Raw genomic sequence first — 20,833 nt, forward strand, 5'->3', positions numbered from 1 at the left:
AATAGGTTTCTGTCAAATGGAGATAAAGTGTATTCTCAGTCTTTATGTCTGTAGGGATTAGGGCAGTAATTGCATCTAATTTCTGGTGATGCTTTCTCCTCCCTGTGGTCACTGATGTATTATTTCTCTGAAAATGTTCTGGGAGGAGTTGAAATGTCTGCAGTGGATTTCTTGAACCTGAATGTAATTCCTATTACTTTACTCATTTCTAGGCTTATCAGAATGAGAGTTTTTCGTAATTGTTTTCTTCTAAATATAGAGGGGGCAAACTAATTGTGTAAGTTGAGAATTTTAGTTAAGGACATGCACATATTTAATGCAAGGAGAAGGAAATTTTGACAGAATGAATAGTACAGTTCTGTAGAAAATGAATTTTTTTTTTTAATGTCTAGTTCTTAAACTGTGAAACCATGACTACCTTAAACAACATGGAGTGTAAATTGTGCCAGATGAAAACTGGAATGAGCTGATAAGTACTATCACTTTTTCTCTGGCATGTTTATAAGGCTGCAAGAAGTTTCTCTGATGAAAATCTTCCAGAGTGACTATATTTAAAGTGGTGTGACCAATGACAATATTCCCAATCGGCATTTTTCCTTGTAATGAGTTTGTTCTTGCATGTTCTATGAATATTCACCAGTGTTGTTGCTAAGCATATTGATGTGCTTTGCACTTACTTATCACTTATAATGGGTTTCAGGGATATCTAATTATCTTCTCTCTAGCAATTATTCTTTATCTATCAGAAGATCCACCTTCTTACTCTACTTCAGGGAGCATGAGAGGAGTAAGCTTATCAAAGATTTTTTTCTCATTTGGTCTTTCCAGTTAACTTGCCTCTTAGGTTATCTCTGTAAATGATTTTGTCTTGTTAAATTCAGACGTGAACAGATCAGAACCATTCTGTGTTTTTTTTTTTCCTGGGTTTTTCTTCCAGTAGCACCTGTTTTAGTTTAGACCATTGTGCTACTGTAAAAAAATATTAGTAGCAATGTATCTTGTCTTCAAACTGGCAAACTTCCTTCCTTCTTTATTGTGGCTACTGTTGTAGCATTTGTAGGGGAACTAGGGAAGTGTCTGTCTTAGAGTTCCATGGGAAAAAGTGCAGTACTGAAGACCTTCACACTCAAAAAGGAAAACTTTTTGCAAGGAAACTATTTCTGTGGATTCCCCAGGCTATTTTATTTGCCAAACTGACTTCAAAATCTTAAGTTGAATGGGGGCCGGGGGGTGGTGGTGCTGGAAGGTGGTGAGCTTAAGTACTGTTTAATATTGACCTTAAAGTATGCAGATATCAAAACTAGAATATTTAAATATAGGATAATATGTTGAAGTATCTATGTTGAATCTTTTTCAGCTAGCTTCAAACCAAGACAGGACAAGAATGTGTGTAAATTTTATTCACATATTAATTGTTTGCCTTTTATAGATTATGTAACCTTTGGCTTCGGTAATTTTTCAGTGTTAATTCTTTGTGGAGTTATTTAAAATACAAAAATAGTGTTTTCTACCTCAGGATGTCCCTGAGATGCAAATGGTGAGGGCTGGGAAGATATATACACTAGTGTGCCTGTTTGCTTAGTACCTGCAGTGTTCTGTGGAAATCCACTCTTGCAGGTGAACTAGGCTGACTTGTGGCCTGAGCAAGTACTGCCTCTGTTATGTTCTTACAGTGATGGACTTGGGGTCTAAAGAGGACTTCAGAATATATCTGTGTGCTTTTAGGTAATCAGGAGAAGTGATTCTTGGGAAAATTAGAAGTGCCTCTCTTTGAACTGCAGAAAGAAAAAAAGAGGGGAAGTGCTTCTCTGATTTATTCTTCTAATTGTTTTCAAAGCAGAGCTCTAGGATAGGTCTGTGAAATGTCAAATTTTATAGTCATGCTTCCTTTCTCTTTTCATATTTTTCATTATTCTATATCAACAGATTCCTTAAAATCAACCATATAAAACAAGCTGCCAAATAATTTTTTTCACTCTCTTTTTAATCTGTCCTTAAGCATTATGCACTTCAAACGTGCAGGTATTTTTGTTTACCTTTAAATGCAGAATAATCATAGGTTTCTACTTGCTCTGTTACAGAATTGAAGATTATTATTTCTTGACTTGTTTAGGTCTTGAAATTATGTGTCTCTTTAGCAAAATAATAATCTAAGGGGGGTTTTTGCTTTTTTGTTTGGGTAGTGGGGTTTTTTTGTTGTTGTTTTTTGTTTTGCTTTGTTTTAAATCTGCAGGTTTTTTTAACCATGATAGATTTTATATCAGCCATGTCTGGAGTAATTTTATTTTTTTTAATTTAGTGAGTATAGTAATGATATTTTGTATAAGATTTATTTCTTTTCTACTACAGGAGGTTTAATCCTATGGGTACTTGGGTTAATGGGTAAAACGTAAAGACCATGTGGAATTTTAAGGAAGAAGTAAAATTTGTATGTGTCATAGGTAGTTATAAGATGTTTCAGTGCCTTTGCTAGTAACAGCTATTTCCACTCTAAAGATTAATTATTTTGTCTACAATTTTTTTATTATCAATTTTGAAATTCTTAAATTTCACACAGACTAGTTTGTGCATAGTTAGATATCTTAGAGAGTACTTAACTGCCTTGTCACAAGATATAAAGTGTTAATTACTTTTCACCATATCTTTCTTCTGACATTACTCTCTTAATTCACTTGCTGTGAAGAGGCAAGTGAGAAATTAATTCTGGATTTTTAGCTTACCAGCATACTAATCAGCAAGATAATCTTTTGTATGTACATTAAGGTGCCAATAAGAAATAAGTAATTGAAAATTCTGTCAGTAATAGCAAAAAAGGAATTCATGCTGTATGTTGGCTTTGGGGTTCAGGCATTTTTGTTGTTGTTTTTTGTGGGTTTTTTTTTGTTATTTATTTTGTTTTGTTTGGTTTGGGTTTTTTTTTTTAATGTTTTGGAAAATGAAGAAGCCAGAGTACTCGTACACAAAATATTTTTCAACTAGATGCTTCATGAATTCTCTGTATGAAGTTAACTACTTGTTCTTTGCTTGTATGGAGAACTCTGCTGATTTGTTGACTTTTTTAAAGGTCGCTCAGATTCCTCTAAAATTCTTTTATGTTATATTTTAAGTGTCTGTTCTGTAAAAACAAAGGAAGTTGCAGTACTCTTGTGTTCCTTGTTGGAGCAATTTAAAAAAAACCAAAAAACAAGCGTTATTCATAAGGAAATGCTGTCAAAATCATTTCAGTATGCTTGATTGAGATCTCATTGTTTTCCCATTCAAGTAGTTATACTGAGCAGTGTTTATGTGCCTTGGAACAATTTAATTTCTGCCCCTTCATTCTGGTATGTTTTCACTCACAGAACCAAATCTTCTCTGCTTTCTTCTGTATTTGCTCTGCATTTTACGTTTTAAATGTTGAATTGATTTGTTCTTAACTTACTTTCTTTTAACAGTAGGTGGTACTGCCCCTTCCCAGTCTTCCTTTATAATCTAATTAATTTTAAATTCTTGATGCTTTCCCTAGATAGCCTTTCATAATTTTTTAAAATAATGCTTCTTTTTATTAAAGCAGTTTAGTCATCTATTCTGTACTTCAAGGGATCGAAAATACAGCATCTGTATTTTAACTTGGTGTTCAGAATAACACAGAAAATAGAAGAAGAGGAAGAAAGTTTTTTTTGTTTTTTGTTTTTGTTTTTTTTTGTTTTTTTTTTTTTTTCTCCTAGCCTTAGCCATAGTTTGGTTGTCTGGTTAATTCTTCAATGTAGCACAGTGCTTAAGGGCTTTGAGGGATTAGTCTCTATATGGTGATTTCGGAGAGAAGAGAGCTGAGTTATCAATGACTTTGTAAAATGTCTCTCTAGCATGCTTGTTTACAGAGAGCAAAAACTATCCAGATTCTGTTTAGGTTTTTAATTTTTCAGGGAGAAAATCCAGTAATGCTTTGAACTTTTGTTGCTCTTTTGGCTTTTTGACCCCTTTCAAACTGTGATTTATTGGTAACATTCCATCAAAGTCAAAGCAACCTCAAATTCTGAGGTGAATTACCTCTTTGTGGAGTTACTGTCATCATTACTTCAACAGCTTTCAACATAAAGTCTTTGTTATTTCATAAATATGCAGAGAAATGGGCAGTAAGGGATAGAAATGGAAAGATGATTGGCAGTATTTCAATTCAGCAATTCAGTTTGTGAATTACTTTATCATGAAAGAGGGAACAAATACACTTTGAACAAAGGAACAGTTTTGTTGGTGTCTGTCCAAGTCACTTTTTCTCTAGATGCTACTTGGTCTATAAAGTAGCACTTGCTTTACGTTCATGAAAAAAAACCAAAAAAATAGTATGGAACCACTCTTCAGTAAAGTGGTATCTTTTCATGCACATCCTTTAAATATCATGCTTTCCGCCTAATGTTCTGAAATTGAAAATACTCTGAGGAAGGACTGAGAGAGTTGGGAATGTTTATCCTAGAAAAGCAAAGGTTCATGAAGAGTTATATCGATGTAAATAAATATCTGAAGGGTAAAGTGTAAGAATGACAGCCAGAATCATTGGTGCCCAGTGACAGGACTGGAGACACAAAATGAAACAGCAGAGATTCCGTCTGAACATCACTGAACACTTCTGTACTGGGAAGATGACTGAGCATTGTCAGGAATTGCCAGAGGTTAGGGGTGGCTGGTTTTTTTTTTTTTTTTGGTTGGTTGGTTTGTTTGTGTTTTTTTTGTTGTTGTGTTTTTTTGGTTTTTTTGTTTTTTTGGTTTTTTTTTTTTTTGGCTGGGTAGTTGCTGTCGTTTTGTTTTCTTCTTTTCCCTAAGTAAAAAACTGTGTAACTTATTTGAATTTTTCCCAGGGCAGCATGTCCTCATTTGGGGTATATGGGGTACTAGAGCTATGTGTTCTGGTATGTACAAAACTAGTATATGAGCAACATGATCCTGGATTATGAGGTTCTTATGACTTAGTCTGTAACACTTTCTTTTTTAATAGTTAAAGAGATTCAGCTGGAAAAAGTATTTGCAGAAAAGTTGAGAGGGAATAGCTGGTTATATAGCACTGTATGGAGAATGTTCATACAGTGCTTGAGATAATTTTCACATTTTCAAAGGCACTGTGGACTCTAGTTTTAGAATGAAGGGAAAGGAGGAGAAATATCCTGTAGTCTTCCTCTAGTGTCAAACCTTTGCTTTTAGTAGAGAAATACATTTCAAATGGTCTAGATTAAATAAGGCTGCCTGCTGATTTCAGCAAACACTGAAGAAGTGAAGAGTTACTTTATTTTAAAACGTGGACACAGTGTTAACAATGTGTTGAAAAGTCAATACTCTTTGTAGCAACAGAGTATATATAAGGGAGTATATACACAAAGTACCTATTAGTTCCTGAATGGCTTTCAGTAGTTAATTCATAATTCTGTGCTGTAAATTGAACCAGGCTGCTGAATGCTCTGAGATGATTCTTGCAGAAAGCTGAAGTTAACAGAAAACCCCTTTGGGGTCCAGAAACTCAGACTAGCAATATAAATAGCAACTAGTTGAAAATGCTGGCTTAGCTACGTTTAATTTTACCTAAATATCAGAAATATTTGAAAATGGCAGGCCAAATAATTTGATATTAAACATCTTGATAATCTGAAGCTTGGATATTTGTTCCTGGATTTAGAAATAGTTTTGATTTGTGAAATAATTATTGTGCATAGAGTTAACTTGAAATATCTGCTTAAAATCATAAACTTAGTACTCTGAAATGTATGGCTGAATCAAATTCCAAGGAATCTGAAGGTTCTGAATAATGGAAACAATTATAGTAATTTAGAATTAAGAATTTGATCTTAATGATTTGAAATATATGTGCAGATTTAGTTTTGACTTTTTGTGCACAATTTTAATGTTTAGCTATAGATTTCTTCACATCTTTAATCAAGAACTTCTCCAATATTTTTGCTAGGTCACCCTGAATTGTTTTCTACTGAGAGTAAATGGAGCTTTTTTAGCCTTTGTGTATAACAAGTACTCTTGGAATCATCCTGGATGTCCTATATTATGCTCTCCTGAGACTAATATCCTTCCAGTACAAAGGTGACCTAAGCAAAATGTTCTGTGAGGTTTAGCTGGTGCTTTTGTTGTAGAATCTTTTCTCTAATTCATAATTCAATCTTTTGATATTCCTCATTATATAATTAATTACTTTCATGCTTATAAAGAAAAAACAAAGTAAAATGATCGGGGGAAAAGTCTATAGTCGTACAAGGCATCTTATCTAGGCTTATTTCTATAAAACTTAAATGGCTTGATTTCTGTTTATTTAATGCAATACAATAGGTATTATCTTTCCTGAAATAAGCTGTTTGTTTACAGTACTAGTCTTACTCTCTAATTCATATTGTTGATCTTGCAGGCTTTATTTAAATTAGATGAACTTTATTTTTTAATGAATATAAATTACTATAAAATCTGTGACAAATTGTGAAAAGTTTAAAAAGTATTAAATACAAAGTAGTGTGAATTTCTTATATTTTGAAATCAGTTGTCAATTTTTGATTACATTCAATGGAAATTGATGATCTTTGTAAAATCAAATGGACAAAGTGCATCCATGTAAAGCAATATGCAGGCTGTATTCAGTGTTGCATTTTAAACTGTGTAAAAAATATTGTTAATACTTTTAGAATGTTCAGAAAACGGCATCTTCATTTAATAGGAAATCAAATCCAGATTTTTCTGGAACTGCTAATAGAACAATTTATGGGCCAGGAAAAAAAATAAAAAACCGCAATAGTTTTGGTTCTCTGTTCATTTATCTATTCAGCCTTAAAAGGATATTTTTAGGTATAATGCCACAAAATGTAGGCGTTTTATGTAAAGATGAAAATCAGTGTCTCATTCCAAAAAGCAAATCCTCAGTCACAGCTAAATGACTTTGTGCCAATGGAGCATAATATTAAATCAGTCATACTGTGCCAGCTTACATGGCTTCTCAATTATGTTCGGGCAATGGCTTTTTGTAAATAAATAAATAAATGATCTGATAAGGAAAATAAGTATCCAAACAGATTTCTGTATATCTTAGTGGTTAATAATATTTTCTTTAACTCATGCTCCTCTTTTCTTGCAGAGGAGAAATCAGAGAAGAAAATATTTGCTGTACTGATAGTCATTCTCAATAGAAAAATTAATTTATGACTGTATGCCTGAGAATAATATGTTGCTCACTGGAATATTCAGATTCTTAATGCTGGAGCTCTCTATTAGGCCTAGGGTTGTGAATCAAGAAATTACAGTTTGTAACCCATGCTTTCTATTCCTGTTTAAAGATGAGTTCAAAATAGGGACTTAAGTATTTTTAATAAAGCTACTGGTTCTGCTTGCCTTATTTTGAAGAGGAATAAATTTTGACAAAGATTAATTATATTTAATTTTTTTCTCCAGGTTTTAGAATAGCCTAGAAAATATTAGGGAGAAGAGTGAAGATGTAGACAGATCACAGAAATTACATTTCTTAGCACTTTCAAGTTTATGAACTAAAATCTTGTTTAGAAGAGTTATGCAGGAAAGTAGCCTTCTATCTTCTTCATTTTTAATGTGTAGGAAATATTAGATTAAATTATTTAAATACATACTGCTACTGTGTGCTGAGTTTTAAAAATTATAAAAATATTTTTGTATGTTCAAGGATACTGATATGTTGGTAGCATAAATGACATTTTTATTAAGGCATCAGGTGACCAAGGGACAACAGAGGAATGAATGACTGTAAAAGAACACTTTGAATGTTGAGAATCCATCACCTTTCTGCCACCATTTTAATGGGGTCAGTAATTGCATATCTATGAATGTTTATGAGACACATTTTTAGAGAAGTTAACTGTTCTTACAACTTTCTGCTGAAATGTGTTTATTAGTGCAATTAGTTTTCTGTACGATTATTCTTAGCATAATTAAAGATTAAAATGGAGCCTGTTAAATTGGAATTCAAGCTACATGCTTTAGATAGATTTATGAGATACTTTACATGCAGTATCAATGCAACCTTGTTTTGTGGTTTTTTGTTTTATATATGTATGTGTGGGGTTTTTTTGGGTTTTGTTGTTTTTTTTTTTTTTCCCCCCACAATGAGTATTGTCCTGAAACAATTGTGTACAGAGCTACTAGCATTTCTTGGGGATTTGATGCACCTGAGTGGACAAAGCAGAATTCTCATCAAGGGTGGATTTTCAATCTGCCTTAGCCAGTGTAAAAATAAAATTGGTAAAATACACAGAAAGGAAACATGGCAGACAAGCCATCTCTCTCTCTCTCTCTCTCTCTCTCTCTCTCTCACACTCTCTCTCTTTTTTTTTGTTAACTTGCAACATAATTTCAGAAATACATAACTCATCTCCAGTAGCAAATGTAGTATCAAATAATTAATTAGAAACTCCTTACTTTATTTCTTTCACTACAGAAACTGAAATTTTAGCTACTAGAGTGAATTTGAATTTTTTTATCAAGAAAGGGGAATGGCTCAGTAATAACCAATGCTTCAGCCTTATCAGTGGATTGAGTCCCTGGCAAATTTATACTTTTCCTAGTATAGGTATCTCATGTTACTGCTTTTGACTTTTATCTTTCTAGAGCTGAGGTCTTAGTCTTACTGTTTCACATATTGACCAGTATTTGGGACCCTGTTGCATCAGAAAGACCTGAAACCTCTTCTGAAACCTGAAAAATGCAAAATGTTGGAGCTGGTGTGTTTCAAAGGGAAGGAATCTAGTTTGAACACTGAATCATTGAGTAATATCATTGGTACTTAGTTCTTTGCTTTTTTCCAGTAGCCCCTTCTGCTGTAAGTTACCTGTGCCAGGTTATTCTAACAGAAGGCAAAGTAAATGAAAGGAAATATAAAGGAGAAATCTTGAAAATATCAGAGACATCCACTGGACAGACAGAGCAAACAGCACTTAGGAAAATATTTGTGGTATTTTGTTTTTTTTATTATTTGGTACCCCCTGCCCACAAGAGAGTCTTATTTGGGCCAAAAGAAATTTAGAAAATCTGGGCAAGAAAGATTAATAGTCACGTGAGGCAACACACATGTATGCAAGTTGATTCTTATTGTTTATGCTTTGTTTTATAGGCACTGTGTCTTGACAGAGTGAATAAATAAAGCTGTGTTTTCAGTAGCTAATCTGCTAGTCACAGGATATGAAAGGACAGGCTTGTAGATGTCAAGCTCTAGTGGGTTGAGAAGCAGAGAGGAGATATGGGATCACTGGGAACTAGTCCCTAATAGGGAATTGCTTCAAGTGCAGGTGCCAGAAGGTTGGCCTACAAGCATCTTCAGTTTCATAACTTGTCACACTTTGCTTTTTGGCAGGTAGCTTGGTTGTTTCATAACATTACTGGAAACCAAAATCTATAATAAATGAAATTTACCTTTTTTGCTTTCTTCATGACTCAGTAATAGGGACAACTGCAAATGGAAAAATATTTTACTAGCCTTAGGGATAAAAGAAGAATTTTTTAGAATTGTTTTCCCAAGCAGCTTTTATTTCAGTGGGGAGTGCTCATCTGCTTAACAGGATTGAGGAAAAGATGCCAATGACTATTGCTGTTTCAGGAGCAAATACAATTTTCATAGGTGGTCGCTTTCTGAAGTAATCCCATTTTCTAAAAAATGGACAGCTTTTCTTGTGTAAGAAAATTCCTGGATTTTGGATTTTTCTCAGATTTTAAGGGTTATTTAGTTTTGTGAAAATGTTGATGTGCCATATGTGCCATTGTCACTTGTTAGAAAATTGCAAGTAATGTTACAGTTCTGTTTGTTTACAGAAATTAGCATTCATTTTGTTTCCACACATAGATCATACATGTTCTTATATTCTTCTTGGGGCACCAGCTAATGAAAATAATTAAATTATATACGGTGGCTACTTCATCCATTGATTTAATGTTATCAGTGCTCTTACAGACTGTTATCTGTTGATCCTTTTGTAGTTATTTGCAACATCAAACCCAGAGTTTTCTTTACGCAGGAAGAATTTCCTTTCTCATACTTAAGGTTTGGTTGGGGGGTTGTTTGTTTTTGGGTTTTTTTGCCTAGTGTTTCAACCAAAACCCTTTCAGTTATCAGCATAAATCTGGTAATGCTCAGAGGAATTCTGTAAACAAATAGGTTTAAGCGTATGTAGGGTCTTTACTTTTATAGACTGTGGAAAGGAGTAGATAATTAGAAATCTGGAAAATGAGGTAGTGTCCCTTGTTTTTTGGATTTGAGTAACAGTTTTTGCATCTCTGTTGTCACAAGATGCATTTTGTTAGATTCAGCCATTCTTTCCTGCTTCCAAATTTTCTCTGGCAGAAGACTTTTCCCAGGGGGTGGAAAGAGGCAAGTTAATAAAATTTGTGTGTCTAGAATCCTAATGGGAATTCACTTTGGTGACATTTGTGTGCATGGATTGTATAGTTGGACAGTAAAGGGTAAAAGAAAACATGTTCATTTTCAGTATCTTCACAGCAAGAACTTGGGATAGACCATTGTGTTTTCTAACAGTGCTTTCTAGGATATTAGTTTTATTAAGGTAATGTGAAAAATCTTGCCTTTTGATTATAAACATTTTTCTGTCAGTTTTTCTTCACTTTTTAACGCTATCCTTTTGCACAGGAAAAAAATTTTGACTGAGGTAGAGCTCATGCTTTTATTCAACCGTATGTTTTTCTGTTTTCTATGCTTCTGTCTTAAAAAAAATTCTTACAAAAATACCCAAATTAGATTCTGAATTGTGAAATCCTTAAGACTGGTCTGCTGGCTTTAGTATACTTAAAACACACTTGCCTTTGCCCCCTGCCTGTTAACACAATGACCCATTTTTTGAGTGTAGTATCTGTTAAGTGGGTGCCTTTTTGATTCAAAGCTGAATTAGTTGGAATTTTAAAGTGTGCTATATTTCCTTAAGACTCAGCTTTAAGGTCGAATGCATGGCTAAAATGCAAACTTTTATTTCTCCGATTTATTTCTTAGATTTCATTATTAAATGAAATGAGGAAAAGGTTGCTAACTTACTCATAAGCATCTATTGTGAAAATATTTTCTAAATGACAGAACTGATGTCAGACCTTCATGTTTTTCTAAAGTCTTACAAGTCAGAAAGACTGCACTCTAGAATGAATTCTAGAATGAACTCTAGTGAATTCTAGAGATGTCAGTCCCAAGGTCTCTTCTATCAGTTACTCTGCAAAAGAAGTCTTCTGAAATAGTGTACAAAAAACTTGGTAGAATATTGAAGTGCAGTCAGTTCCGTAAGGGAGTGTAGCCTACAGCAGAAGGTTTCATGATGCAAGCCACTGTCTGCAGTCTGTTTCATAACTTTCTGTTTGAAAATATTTCTTCAATGCAGGAAGCAAATACATACATTGTACCTAATGACTACACTCCTGAATTGTTCGTTTGACTTTACATAGTGTAATGCACGTACAAATTTGATTCAGTTACTAGCTTTTTACTTGTGTATATAGGAAAATCCAAACAACAACAAGTGATAGAAGTGGTTGAGAACATTATAGTAAATATTGCACAAGAGCTATGTGAAGGTGATGTTACATGTGGCTGAATCTAAAGGAATCAAGACTATTTTTTTACTGGCAACTAGCTTCCAAGACTAGAATTGGGACTTCTCTAAGATTCATCTATATAACTGCATTTTATAGTAGCAAATTATGTAGCACTAATAGAGCTGGATTTTTTTCCTCCTCTGCTTTTTTTTTTTCTTTCCATCAAGATCATGCTTTTGCTTTCATACCCTTAATGTTATGTCATGGGTTTCTTTTCTTTAAATAAGACCTAATCTGAAAAGTATTTGTTTTTCTGTACCAAGTAGGATATGATGCATCATTCCTGTGTTAATATAAAAGTTATGTCTTTTTATTAGCTCTCTTAGGTTTATCTTTTTGCTTGAATAATTAAAGCTTTTGGATATACTAGTTTCCCATCCTTTTTAGCTCCTTGTATTTTATGGTGCATTACTGGCTAGAGTGCCTGATGTAAAATGAGTAAATCTTTTGAAATGAAAAAAGATTTAATCTTGGCACTGCTAATTGAAGGAAATCTTACAAATGTGGAGGCTTCATTTTTATGTAATCTTCTCTATGATTCCTTTTAAAGAAAAGAACTTACATAATATCTTCTTGAAGCAAAACCACCAGAAGCATGTGTCTTTTAAAAGAAGAAAAATTACAGTTTTAAACAAATAATTGATGTTCTCATGATAAACAGAGTTGTAATCTCTCCTTCATGTTTATGATTGCAAATACGAGCTAAACTCTGAGAACAGGAACAGAAACCTGAAACAGAAACAGAAAGGATTTTTTTATAGGGTCAAGTAAATGCAAGTATTTCAGAACTGTTCATGATCCACATTCATCTTCTTTTGGACTCAAGATGACCTGTGCCTAAGGGGCACAAACCCTAATGAGCTCTGAAAATTTTGAAGGTGGAAATTCTAACAGGCAAAATACAATTTTTCTTTATCTTTGCAGTTCATTCCTTCCTTCCCCTCATATATCTCTCTCTACTCTCATTCATAGCATTACTGATTTTTCAAAATGTTACTAGATGACCTAATTTTTCTATTTCGTTCAGTTTTTCAGAAAACTCTCAGAAAAGCCATCTTGTCTCCCTGCTCAGTTGTTCTTGCGCAGTGTTTGGCTTTTATCCTTGCCTTACTTGTCATCGTGCTGTCTTTTCTGAGAGTGTCCCTATTTCAATATGTTTTTTAAGCCAGTTTGTTCTGTCCCTCTACATTGGAGCCCGACCAATTTGTAAACCCTTTCACTAATTCATGTGTTTTAACAGAGGTTTTGCATCTCCAAGTTTTCTGAAGTTAGTTTCCTCTTTGTTTGGTGTGCCTTCCTCACTTTGTTACTGTCCATCTGCTTCTTTCTCTGTCCTTCTCACTTTTTCTCAGCTTCTGAGTTGTAATATTCCCATTTTCTCAACTTTTTTTTTTTTTAAGTTTTTATTTTATATAGGCAGCTTCCACAGGGCCAGTGAGCAGGGAGCTGAAGACTTAAGCCAAGACAGATACATTAATCCTGATACGCTGTATGCATCAACCCACCTAGAACATGATCAGTACAACCTTGCTGAACCTAGGTAACTTAGGAAATGAAACACTTTCTGCTGAGCATGTGTGGAATCAGGCTCACTTGATAACAAACCAAACCCTAAATAGATTTTCATAGGAATAGTTAGATAAAGAGGGCTGTCTTTTCGTACTTGGTTTTAAATCATTGAAGTGATGGAACGCTTTCAAGCAAAAGACAATACACAAGCAGATTTTTCTCACAGAATGGTAGTTCAATCAAAATATTTTGTGCTTCTTAGTCTTCAGATCATCTTAAAATGCTGATTTCATAATGGAATGTACCTAGATGAGTTTATATGACTGTGCAGTCCTGTCTGTAGCAAAATATGAAACTTGCATGAATTTAAATTCAGTATGATACATTTGTAAGAAATTCTAAACAAAGTTGCTATTCTTCTTTGTAGGTATATTTTTCTTTCATCTTTATACTCATGACTGACAATACCCTACTGTGATTTTTACTAAATAGAATATATGCAACATAAGGCTGCATTTTCTTGGACTTCAGTTTTTTAGATGGAAATTAAATGATTGCTGTGCTGGTTACTTCTATTTAGGCAGTGATCCTTACTCTACTCGTTTGCCTTTGCCTTTGGTAGCAACCTGTTTGATTTTATTTTATGCATTCTTTCTAAGACCACATTGGGTTATTCTTTTAAATACTTAAAATCTTGATATCTACATGAAAGACTAAATTATGCTATAAGCTAAACTCTGCTACATACAGCTATATATAACTTCCATCTTGAGTCCAGAGGAGTCTGGAGGATGCAAAGGGAAAAGATAGGTACAAATCACTTAAATTTTAAGCTTAAATATTCCTCATGCTTGTCCTCAATTACAGAATCTCCTGGCTGAGAAAGTGGAGCAGCTGATGGAGTGGAGCTCCAGGCGTTCGGTCATCCGCATGAATGGAGATAAATTCCGAAGATTTGTGAAGGCTCCACCTCGTAACTACTCTGTGATAGTGATGTTCACTGCTCTCCAGCCACAGCGGCAGTGCTCTGTTTGCAGGTAATTTATACCTTAGTGACCTTTCTCTTCTTCCTTACCTCAGGTTTCAAATGAGTGCTGGAATCAACGTGCAATATGCTGAGTAGGGTTGTTGTTTGCATGGGATAGATGCTCACTAGTCAGCAGGCTGGTGTGCATGTTACAGCATCTTTTCAACCTGTATGTCACATTTTAGAATTCTTCCAGGTTTTGGTTTTTTGTTAAATTACAGTTGAATAAAATGAGTGCACAACTGAGGAAGACTTTCTCTATAAGAAATCAGCTTTATTTTATTATCAGTTAACCATGATCTTTCCAAAGACATTTTGTGACAAAAGTGATTGATTGCCTTTTAATAGTATGACACTTCACTGATTTCTTCAGTTGAGATGCCCAAAGTCCTTACACAGATGTGATTTACCCTCTGATTTCACAGCTTTGGACAGTTCTTACATGCAAGCACGTTTTTCCATGAGGTCATAGGTATTGTGGAATACTGTCTGTCACAGCAATTTGATGTGTTCTGGTAGCTCCATTCTGAATATGTATTAGACTGCCTCCGGTAGTCTTCTCAGTTCAGGCTTTCTCTCTGCAAGTTCCTAGTGCAATAAGTTAATCCAAAAATTACTAGTGATAGGGAAATAGGGCCAAGGTACTGAAAGGTAGTCATGTGCTTAATTACCTCACTAAATCACAAACTGTGCTAATAAAATCTTCTACTGCGAAAATATGCACTAGAAATTACTGTGTTTAGCAATAAATGGGATTATTGAATTGAGCAGGAAGCTCAAAGCTCTAAATGCTATTTAAATAGGCAGCAAAATATTCTGTAGGACTATGAAAAATATGGGCTGTATAGTAGGTAATACTATTTCTTGTTTTTAAATACATGTATTTAAACTATATAAAAAGTTCATAAATGTAGCAGCGTGTTAGATTTCTGATGTGTTGGAATGTGATATTTACAACTAAACTTTAACTTGGGTATCTGTAATTGTATAAAGTTTTTATTAGGTTTTTGGTTTTTATATATTAATTTTCTGCCATTGAAGTAAGTTGATCAGTTTTGAGGGAGAGGATATAAATTGTCTTTTGTACTTCACCCTCCATATATGAACTGTGAAGCAGAAGGATTAGGTTCAGGAGTTATCCAACACTCTTAAGTGATGAATTTCTAGTGCAGCTCTTTTTTTGCTGTTGTTTCTTCTTTGTGCTTCTGGAGTTCAGCTTCAGGACATAATACAGGAGTTGAAAGTTTACTATATTGTTTTATATAATTCCTTATTTACCCAGTGGGTAAAACTACAGGAGATGCACAAAGTTCAACTTTATAAGGGTCATTGTATTTATCATTATAATGGCCATGGCAATTCTTCCCCTGTTCTATGTACAGGTCTTTTGTAGGGCACGTTAAACAATATAAATATTGCTGTTATTAAGGAAATTAATTTTGTTTGCAACTGTATACTGTTTACTGTACTGAAAAAGAGCTTATAAATTTCATATTATGAAAGCCCAGACTAGATACCTTGTACAGAAACAACTGAAAGTCTTTAGGCATAAATTGAAGGAAAAATCAGCATACTACTTTTAGTTGGGTTTATTTAAATAACTTAGAAGTTGTGATCCACTTGTTCATGTGAAATAAAAGGAATTTAGTGAGGTTGATCATACTGCACATAAAACCATTATCCGGAAGATCAACATTTTCAAATCAATGGCAAGTTAATGGACAGGAGTGCTGAAAGGATATATAGAGCTGAAACACATGCGTTACTTGATTGTTATCTATTCACTAGCTGTTTTGCCTAAAGGAAAAATAGATTTTTTTTAACTTAATCTGTAATTTTCTGTGAAGATGCTCTTATCCAAGATTTAAGTTTACTGTTACGTGTCAAAATATTTTCAGAATAATTGCATAGGAAAAAAAATCAATGTCATGTTTCAAATATGAAAAGGCATCCAGTCTGAAATCTGAGATCTTTGATTTGAGTAACTTTGTCACAAGAATGAGAACGTTTTTCCCCTCTAAAAATTAAGTGTGGTTAGTTTATGCACCACAAGACTATAAAAACAAAACTTGTCTTCTTCTTTTGGTGTCTAGATTTGACACTTCTGTATTTTATCTTTCTATGATATATGTGGAAAGCTGCCCAAATTTGTCTCAGACAATTTAAGGATTTTCTCTGTGCAGCAAGGAGGATGTTTCAACATCAGTCATACAAATCGCATGATTTGTGAAAGTGCATGGATATCACATCAACTTAGTGTCAAAATGCTGTGTACAAAGAAGTCTTTGGGACTCTAGATATTTAGATAAAGTTTTTGTATATAAAAAATATCCTTGAAGTCAATTCTTTCTGAATCAATCTAGTACTAACACATGAAGGCTTTTGAAAACCAGCAGCTATGTATACATATTAGTAGAGCCTCCAGTCATGCTTCTAGAGTTTTTTGCAAAGAAATTTTGTCTTTATGCTAAAGTAGAATTTGGAGCTCTTTCATCTAGCTTTGTGGACAAACAAGTTTCAATTTTCTGATCTAAAAGAGTATTGAAAGCCATCTGATGCCATCACAACTCTATTAATGGTAGCATAAATGTCAGTTTTCCTGTTGTCCCAGTTGTTTAAGTTCAATATGACATAGCTGGTGTTATGGAAATTTAGTAAGAATAACTGATTAGATATTCAATGTGCTCTCAAATGGGGATGGAAAGTGTTTCTAATGTCATAGGATGGGGTTTTTTCCGTGCATATTTGGAAATGTGTTTGATTAAACTGTTCTGGTTCCAGGAAATTAAACTTAGTTTTAATTGATTTACCTGTTACTGCTGTTCCTGGTGTATATATTCTTCAACAGCACATTGGAAGCAGATACTAAAAGGCCCTTTGATGCACTGTGATGATGAATCAGTTTGGATGAGAAGTCAGAAATAATCTCACTCTAAATAGTGACGCCTTGGTATGTAAGACTAGCTTCATTTTTTCCCCTTGTTCCTTAGGCCCTCACTAAACTAGGTAGTTTATCTCTGTTACCCACATCAGTTGCACTACTGAAAAAAATTACTTGTGTGTGTAGGCAGGAGAAAAGAAACATAACTCCAACGGGAATGTCATCACAGAGATGAAAGGACTGTTCCTCATCCTGTACTTTGTATTGCATACAGGTAAATGGTAACTACTAGACTAACTTGAATGCATTTTTGGGTGAAAATTTGCTGCCAGTTTCTGTGCCTTTAGTTTTCTTGCATCTCACAATCTACTCCCTCGTTTTATTATCACTGTGTTTTTTCTAGTGATCAGCTCCTTTTTACCAGCCAGAATTCAGTGACCACCCTGCCTCACTGGATTATTAGTGTTTTGATTTTCAGTTGCAAAAGGGCTTTAGCTCAAGCCTGCTGATGCTGACTGCTCCTCTGCATCTTCCGTTGTTATAAGTAACTCCTTCTTTTTTGTTTGTTGCTGTACCATCTGACCACTCCAGAAACATATTATATGAAGTCTTTTAGTTTGCTTCCTAGGCTCTGCTTTTCTTATCTGATTGGCAGAAGCAACCATCTCTGCTTTGCATACAAGTGCATACAAGAGGTGTTTTGTTTGTTATCAACAGTTCACTTTTTTGGCTGGTTCATTTTTCAAATTCATATCTGAGGTATTTTCATTTAGAAAGGTATCCCTTTCTGGGTCGGAGGAACAAGACTGGTCACTTGTGCTTTTCCCCAACAGCTGAAGCCCATCAACAGAAAGATGCATACTTCATGTTGATTTTTGATTTTTTTTTTCTTAGTGTTCCTTGAAAACATGAGAGCTCTGTCAGAGGCTAAAGATGCTGAAGATTCTATACTTTGACCTGTGCCACCAGTTTGTTATAAGATAATGGTTAAAACATGAAAATTAGACATATACATCTCTCTACATCTACTTGAAACAAACAAGATTTTGTTTTCCCTACTTTGTGCTATGCTTGTTTATGCCTCTGAATTTTTTTTTTTTTTAAAGAGGTAACTGAGCCTGTTTGAATCATTGTAAATCAATCTTGAAACCTAAAATTACCATCATAAATGATCAGGAGAAAAATGGGGAAATGCAACAGAGAAAGACTATAAAAATTGCAGATAGCCACTTGTGAAAGCAAACTTGCTGCAAGCTGAGAACTGTTTATTAATATTTTACAGTGGAAGTAACAAACCTACTTTCAGATTCTTGGAAAATACAGTTTTGCAAGGACTGTGCAAAGAGGATTTATAAAGAAAAAAGACATAGGTGGCTGGTAATGGAGAGGAGTTTTGGTAGCCAGTAATTTTCTTCAACCCTTTGTTGATGAGACTATTGCATTTTTAAAAGCGTCGGAAGTTTTGTTGCACTGAAACAAACACTGATAAGCTGAAGTTGTGTGTGTGTATAAATGTATATGTAAGATATATAGAAAAATATATGTAAGACATCAGGGACATGGGTCCATTTTTCAGGCGTGGCACATGTTTTCTAAAGACTGCTTTGGTTTGCTTTGAGTGACAAGACTGAACTCTTAGAAATTATTAATAACATCTTTTGGAGCAAGCTTGTAGTTACTGCAGAAAGCATGCTGAAGAATGAGCTCAAAGTTAACTCTTTTTGAAGCTATTCTTTCTTGCACGATTATCTATATGGTAATTTATAATGCAATATACAACTTGTGTATTTTTAAGTTTTGAGCTTAATGTTGTAGTATGTTGTTTTGTAAGGGGCTGTGGATGTGACTTCTGTTGACTGTGCATAGAAGGAAATGGCAAAATACATGAGTATAGATTCCAAATACTTTTATTAACATCTACCCTATCAATGAGACCTCCAAGAGGTGGTTTGTTAATTCTGAAAAAAAGAGGAATTTTGCTTCCCTGCTTAAAAAATAATCTCAGAAGAGAGATCTTTTCATGTAGTTGATGCAAGAATAGGTCAATAGCTAAAAGAATTGTGACAGTCAAGGAGCATCATCAGAAACAAGAAACAGGATCCAATGTCTTTTGGTTTTTTTGCTGGCTGGTAAAGAGCAGATAGTGAGAAAATAGTTGACAGGTCTCTTAAATGCAGTGAGAGGGTATTACCATTTGAACTTTTGTTCAATGAAGGAACAGAAAATTTGGAATGAGCTGTTGAAAGTTCTGCAATTGATTTTCCTGTGCTCTTCAGGACCTTTGTAAAAGCATTGATGAGTCCTGCTTAAAAAGGCAGTAATTTTTTACTTGGATCATAAGGGACTCCTTATTCCTGAGATCGCAATTTTTTATTCTTTTACTTTGCAACTTCTACAAAAGAGAGCCTCATAGCTTCTTTTCATCTGCAGAATATTGAAAATTTCATGGGATGCTGTAAATAGAATAGCATGGATTTTACCTTGCTTTCCCCTTTTATAGATACCTAGATTACAAAACCTGTGTGGTTTTCAATGACTGTTTGTACTCTGTTGAGTTTAGTGAATTTTCTGTACACATTTGTAGATTTTTTTTCAGTGCTTTTCATCAAGACATTACGACTCATCCTAAACAAAATCAAATAAGCATTTTGAATTTATTGTCTTCTTGACACTGAAAAGATGTCAAAATATGCATTTAGCCCCTTGTTCCTTTAGTTTTGGGGAGCGCCATTCCAAATAAAAGGCAAAAGTTGTATTGGGAGTAAAGTGCAGCACTGATCTCAGTTTACTTTAAATAGATGGATAAGTATTGGTCAGTAACCTGGTAGTACATTCTGTGCCAACTGTACTTTTTTAAGTATAGTACATAGTGTGCCAGAAAATGCTTTACTGCTTTCTTTCTTAAATAATTCCACGCTCTTTTACTCTTTTCCTAATACTCGGTTTCTGTTTTCCTTACTATAATGTCAGACCAATAGAATAAAATTAATCTCATTAAATATAGCTCAAGTTATACAAATCTGATTAACTGCTATAGACACACACACATAATTAATCTTTTTAAATAAAAATTTTGATTTTAATATTTCATGTGCACCTCTTGCATAATGGAAGAATTTCTGTAGAGCATTTTGCTTAGCGGCTTACTTTCCAGTATATTGAATTTTCTGAGTAAATCTAATAGTAGCATTCCCTTTTGATCTGGCCACTATTTTCTGGCAGCTGGTCAATATTACTGTTGTTGTTGCTAGCTCCTGTGTTGCTATTATGATGAAATTTCAGAGGTGACTATAACAGCAATAACATTCAAATCTTCTCCATCTATCAAAAAATCATGTCAAGCAAATGAGCAGTGCTGACATTATATTCTGTTGAGTTCAGAAGTGTAGTTATTTGCTTTTATGCCTTTATAGAATTTCACACAACTACTCTAGTAATTTTGTATAATTAACATCCTAGAAACAAGCTGATAGAATGGGTATGATCTAGTGATAGAGATAGGTAGATAAAAACTGGACAGTTGATATTGTCAAGTTGATAATTGATAAGAGAAGACTGAATATTTTCAGTCAAGTGCTTATGATTTTTACTGTTCTTGTGTCTGAAAATGAATGAACCAGTGCTACAAAGAGTTACTAATGTTATTCTATCAGAAATGTATCAACTGGAAACGATGTAGTGGTGTGTAGGATGAGCCTCAGTTCTGTGTGTGTGGTAATCCTTTAATTTTGTATTCCTGCTGCTCCTTGTTTCACTCTTCACACCCTTCCAGAGCTGCTATGAGGATGCATCATAGAATGGTTTACTTTTTTCCGTGTGAGGATGCAGTTGTGCTTTGAGTCTGT

The 20,833-nt window shown here is 34.1% G+C and overlaps 1 protein-coding gene across 1 annotated transcript in view; it reads left to right on the forward strand.

The window, feature by feature from the left end:
* Positions 1-20,833, forward strand: part of TUSC3 (tumor suppressor candidate 3) — a 100,476-nt gene that overhangs the window by 21,224 nt on the left and 58,419 nt on the right. Inside the window, exon 2 of the mRNA XM_062493526.1 lies at positions 13,948-14,117. Within this exon, the coding sequence (XP_062349510.1) occupies positions 13,948-14,117 (170 nt within the window). The remainder of the gene's footprint in view (positions 1-13,947; positions 14,118-20,833) is intronic.

The sequence above is a fragment of the Cinclus cinclus genome, chromosome 5 (assembly GCF_963662255.1).
Source record: "Cinclus cinclus chromosome 5, bCinCin1.1, whole genome shotgun sequence".
NCBI lineage: Eukaryota > Metazoa > Chordata > Aves > Passeriformes > Cinclidae > Cinclus > Cinclus cinclus.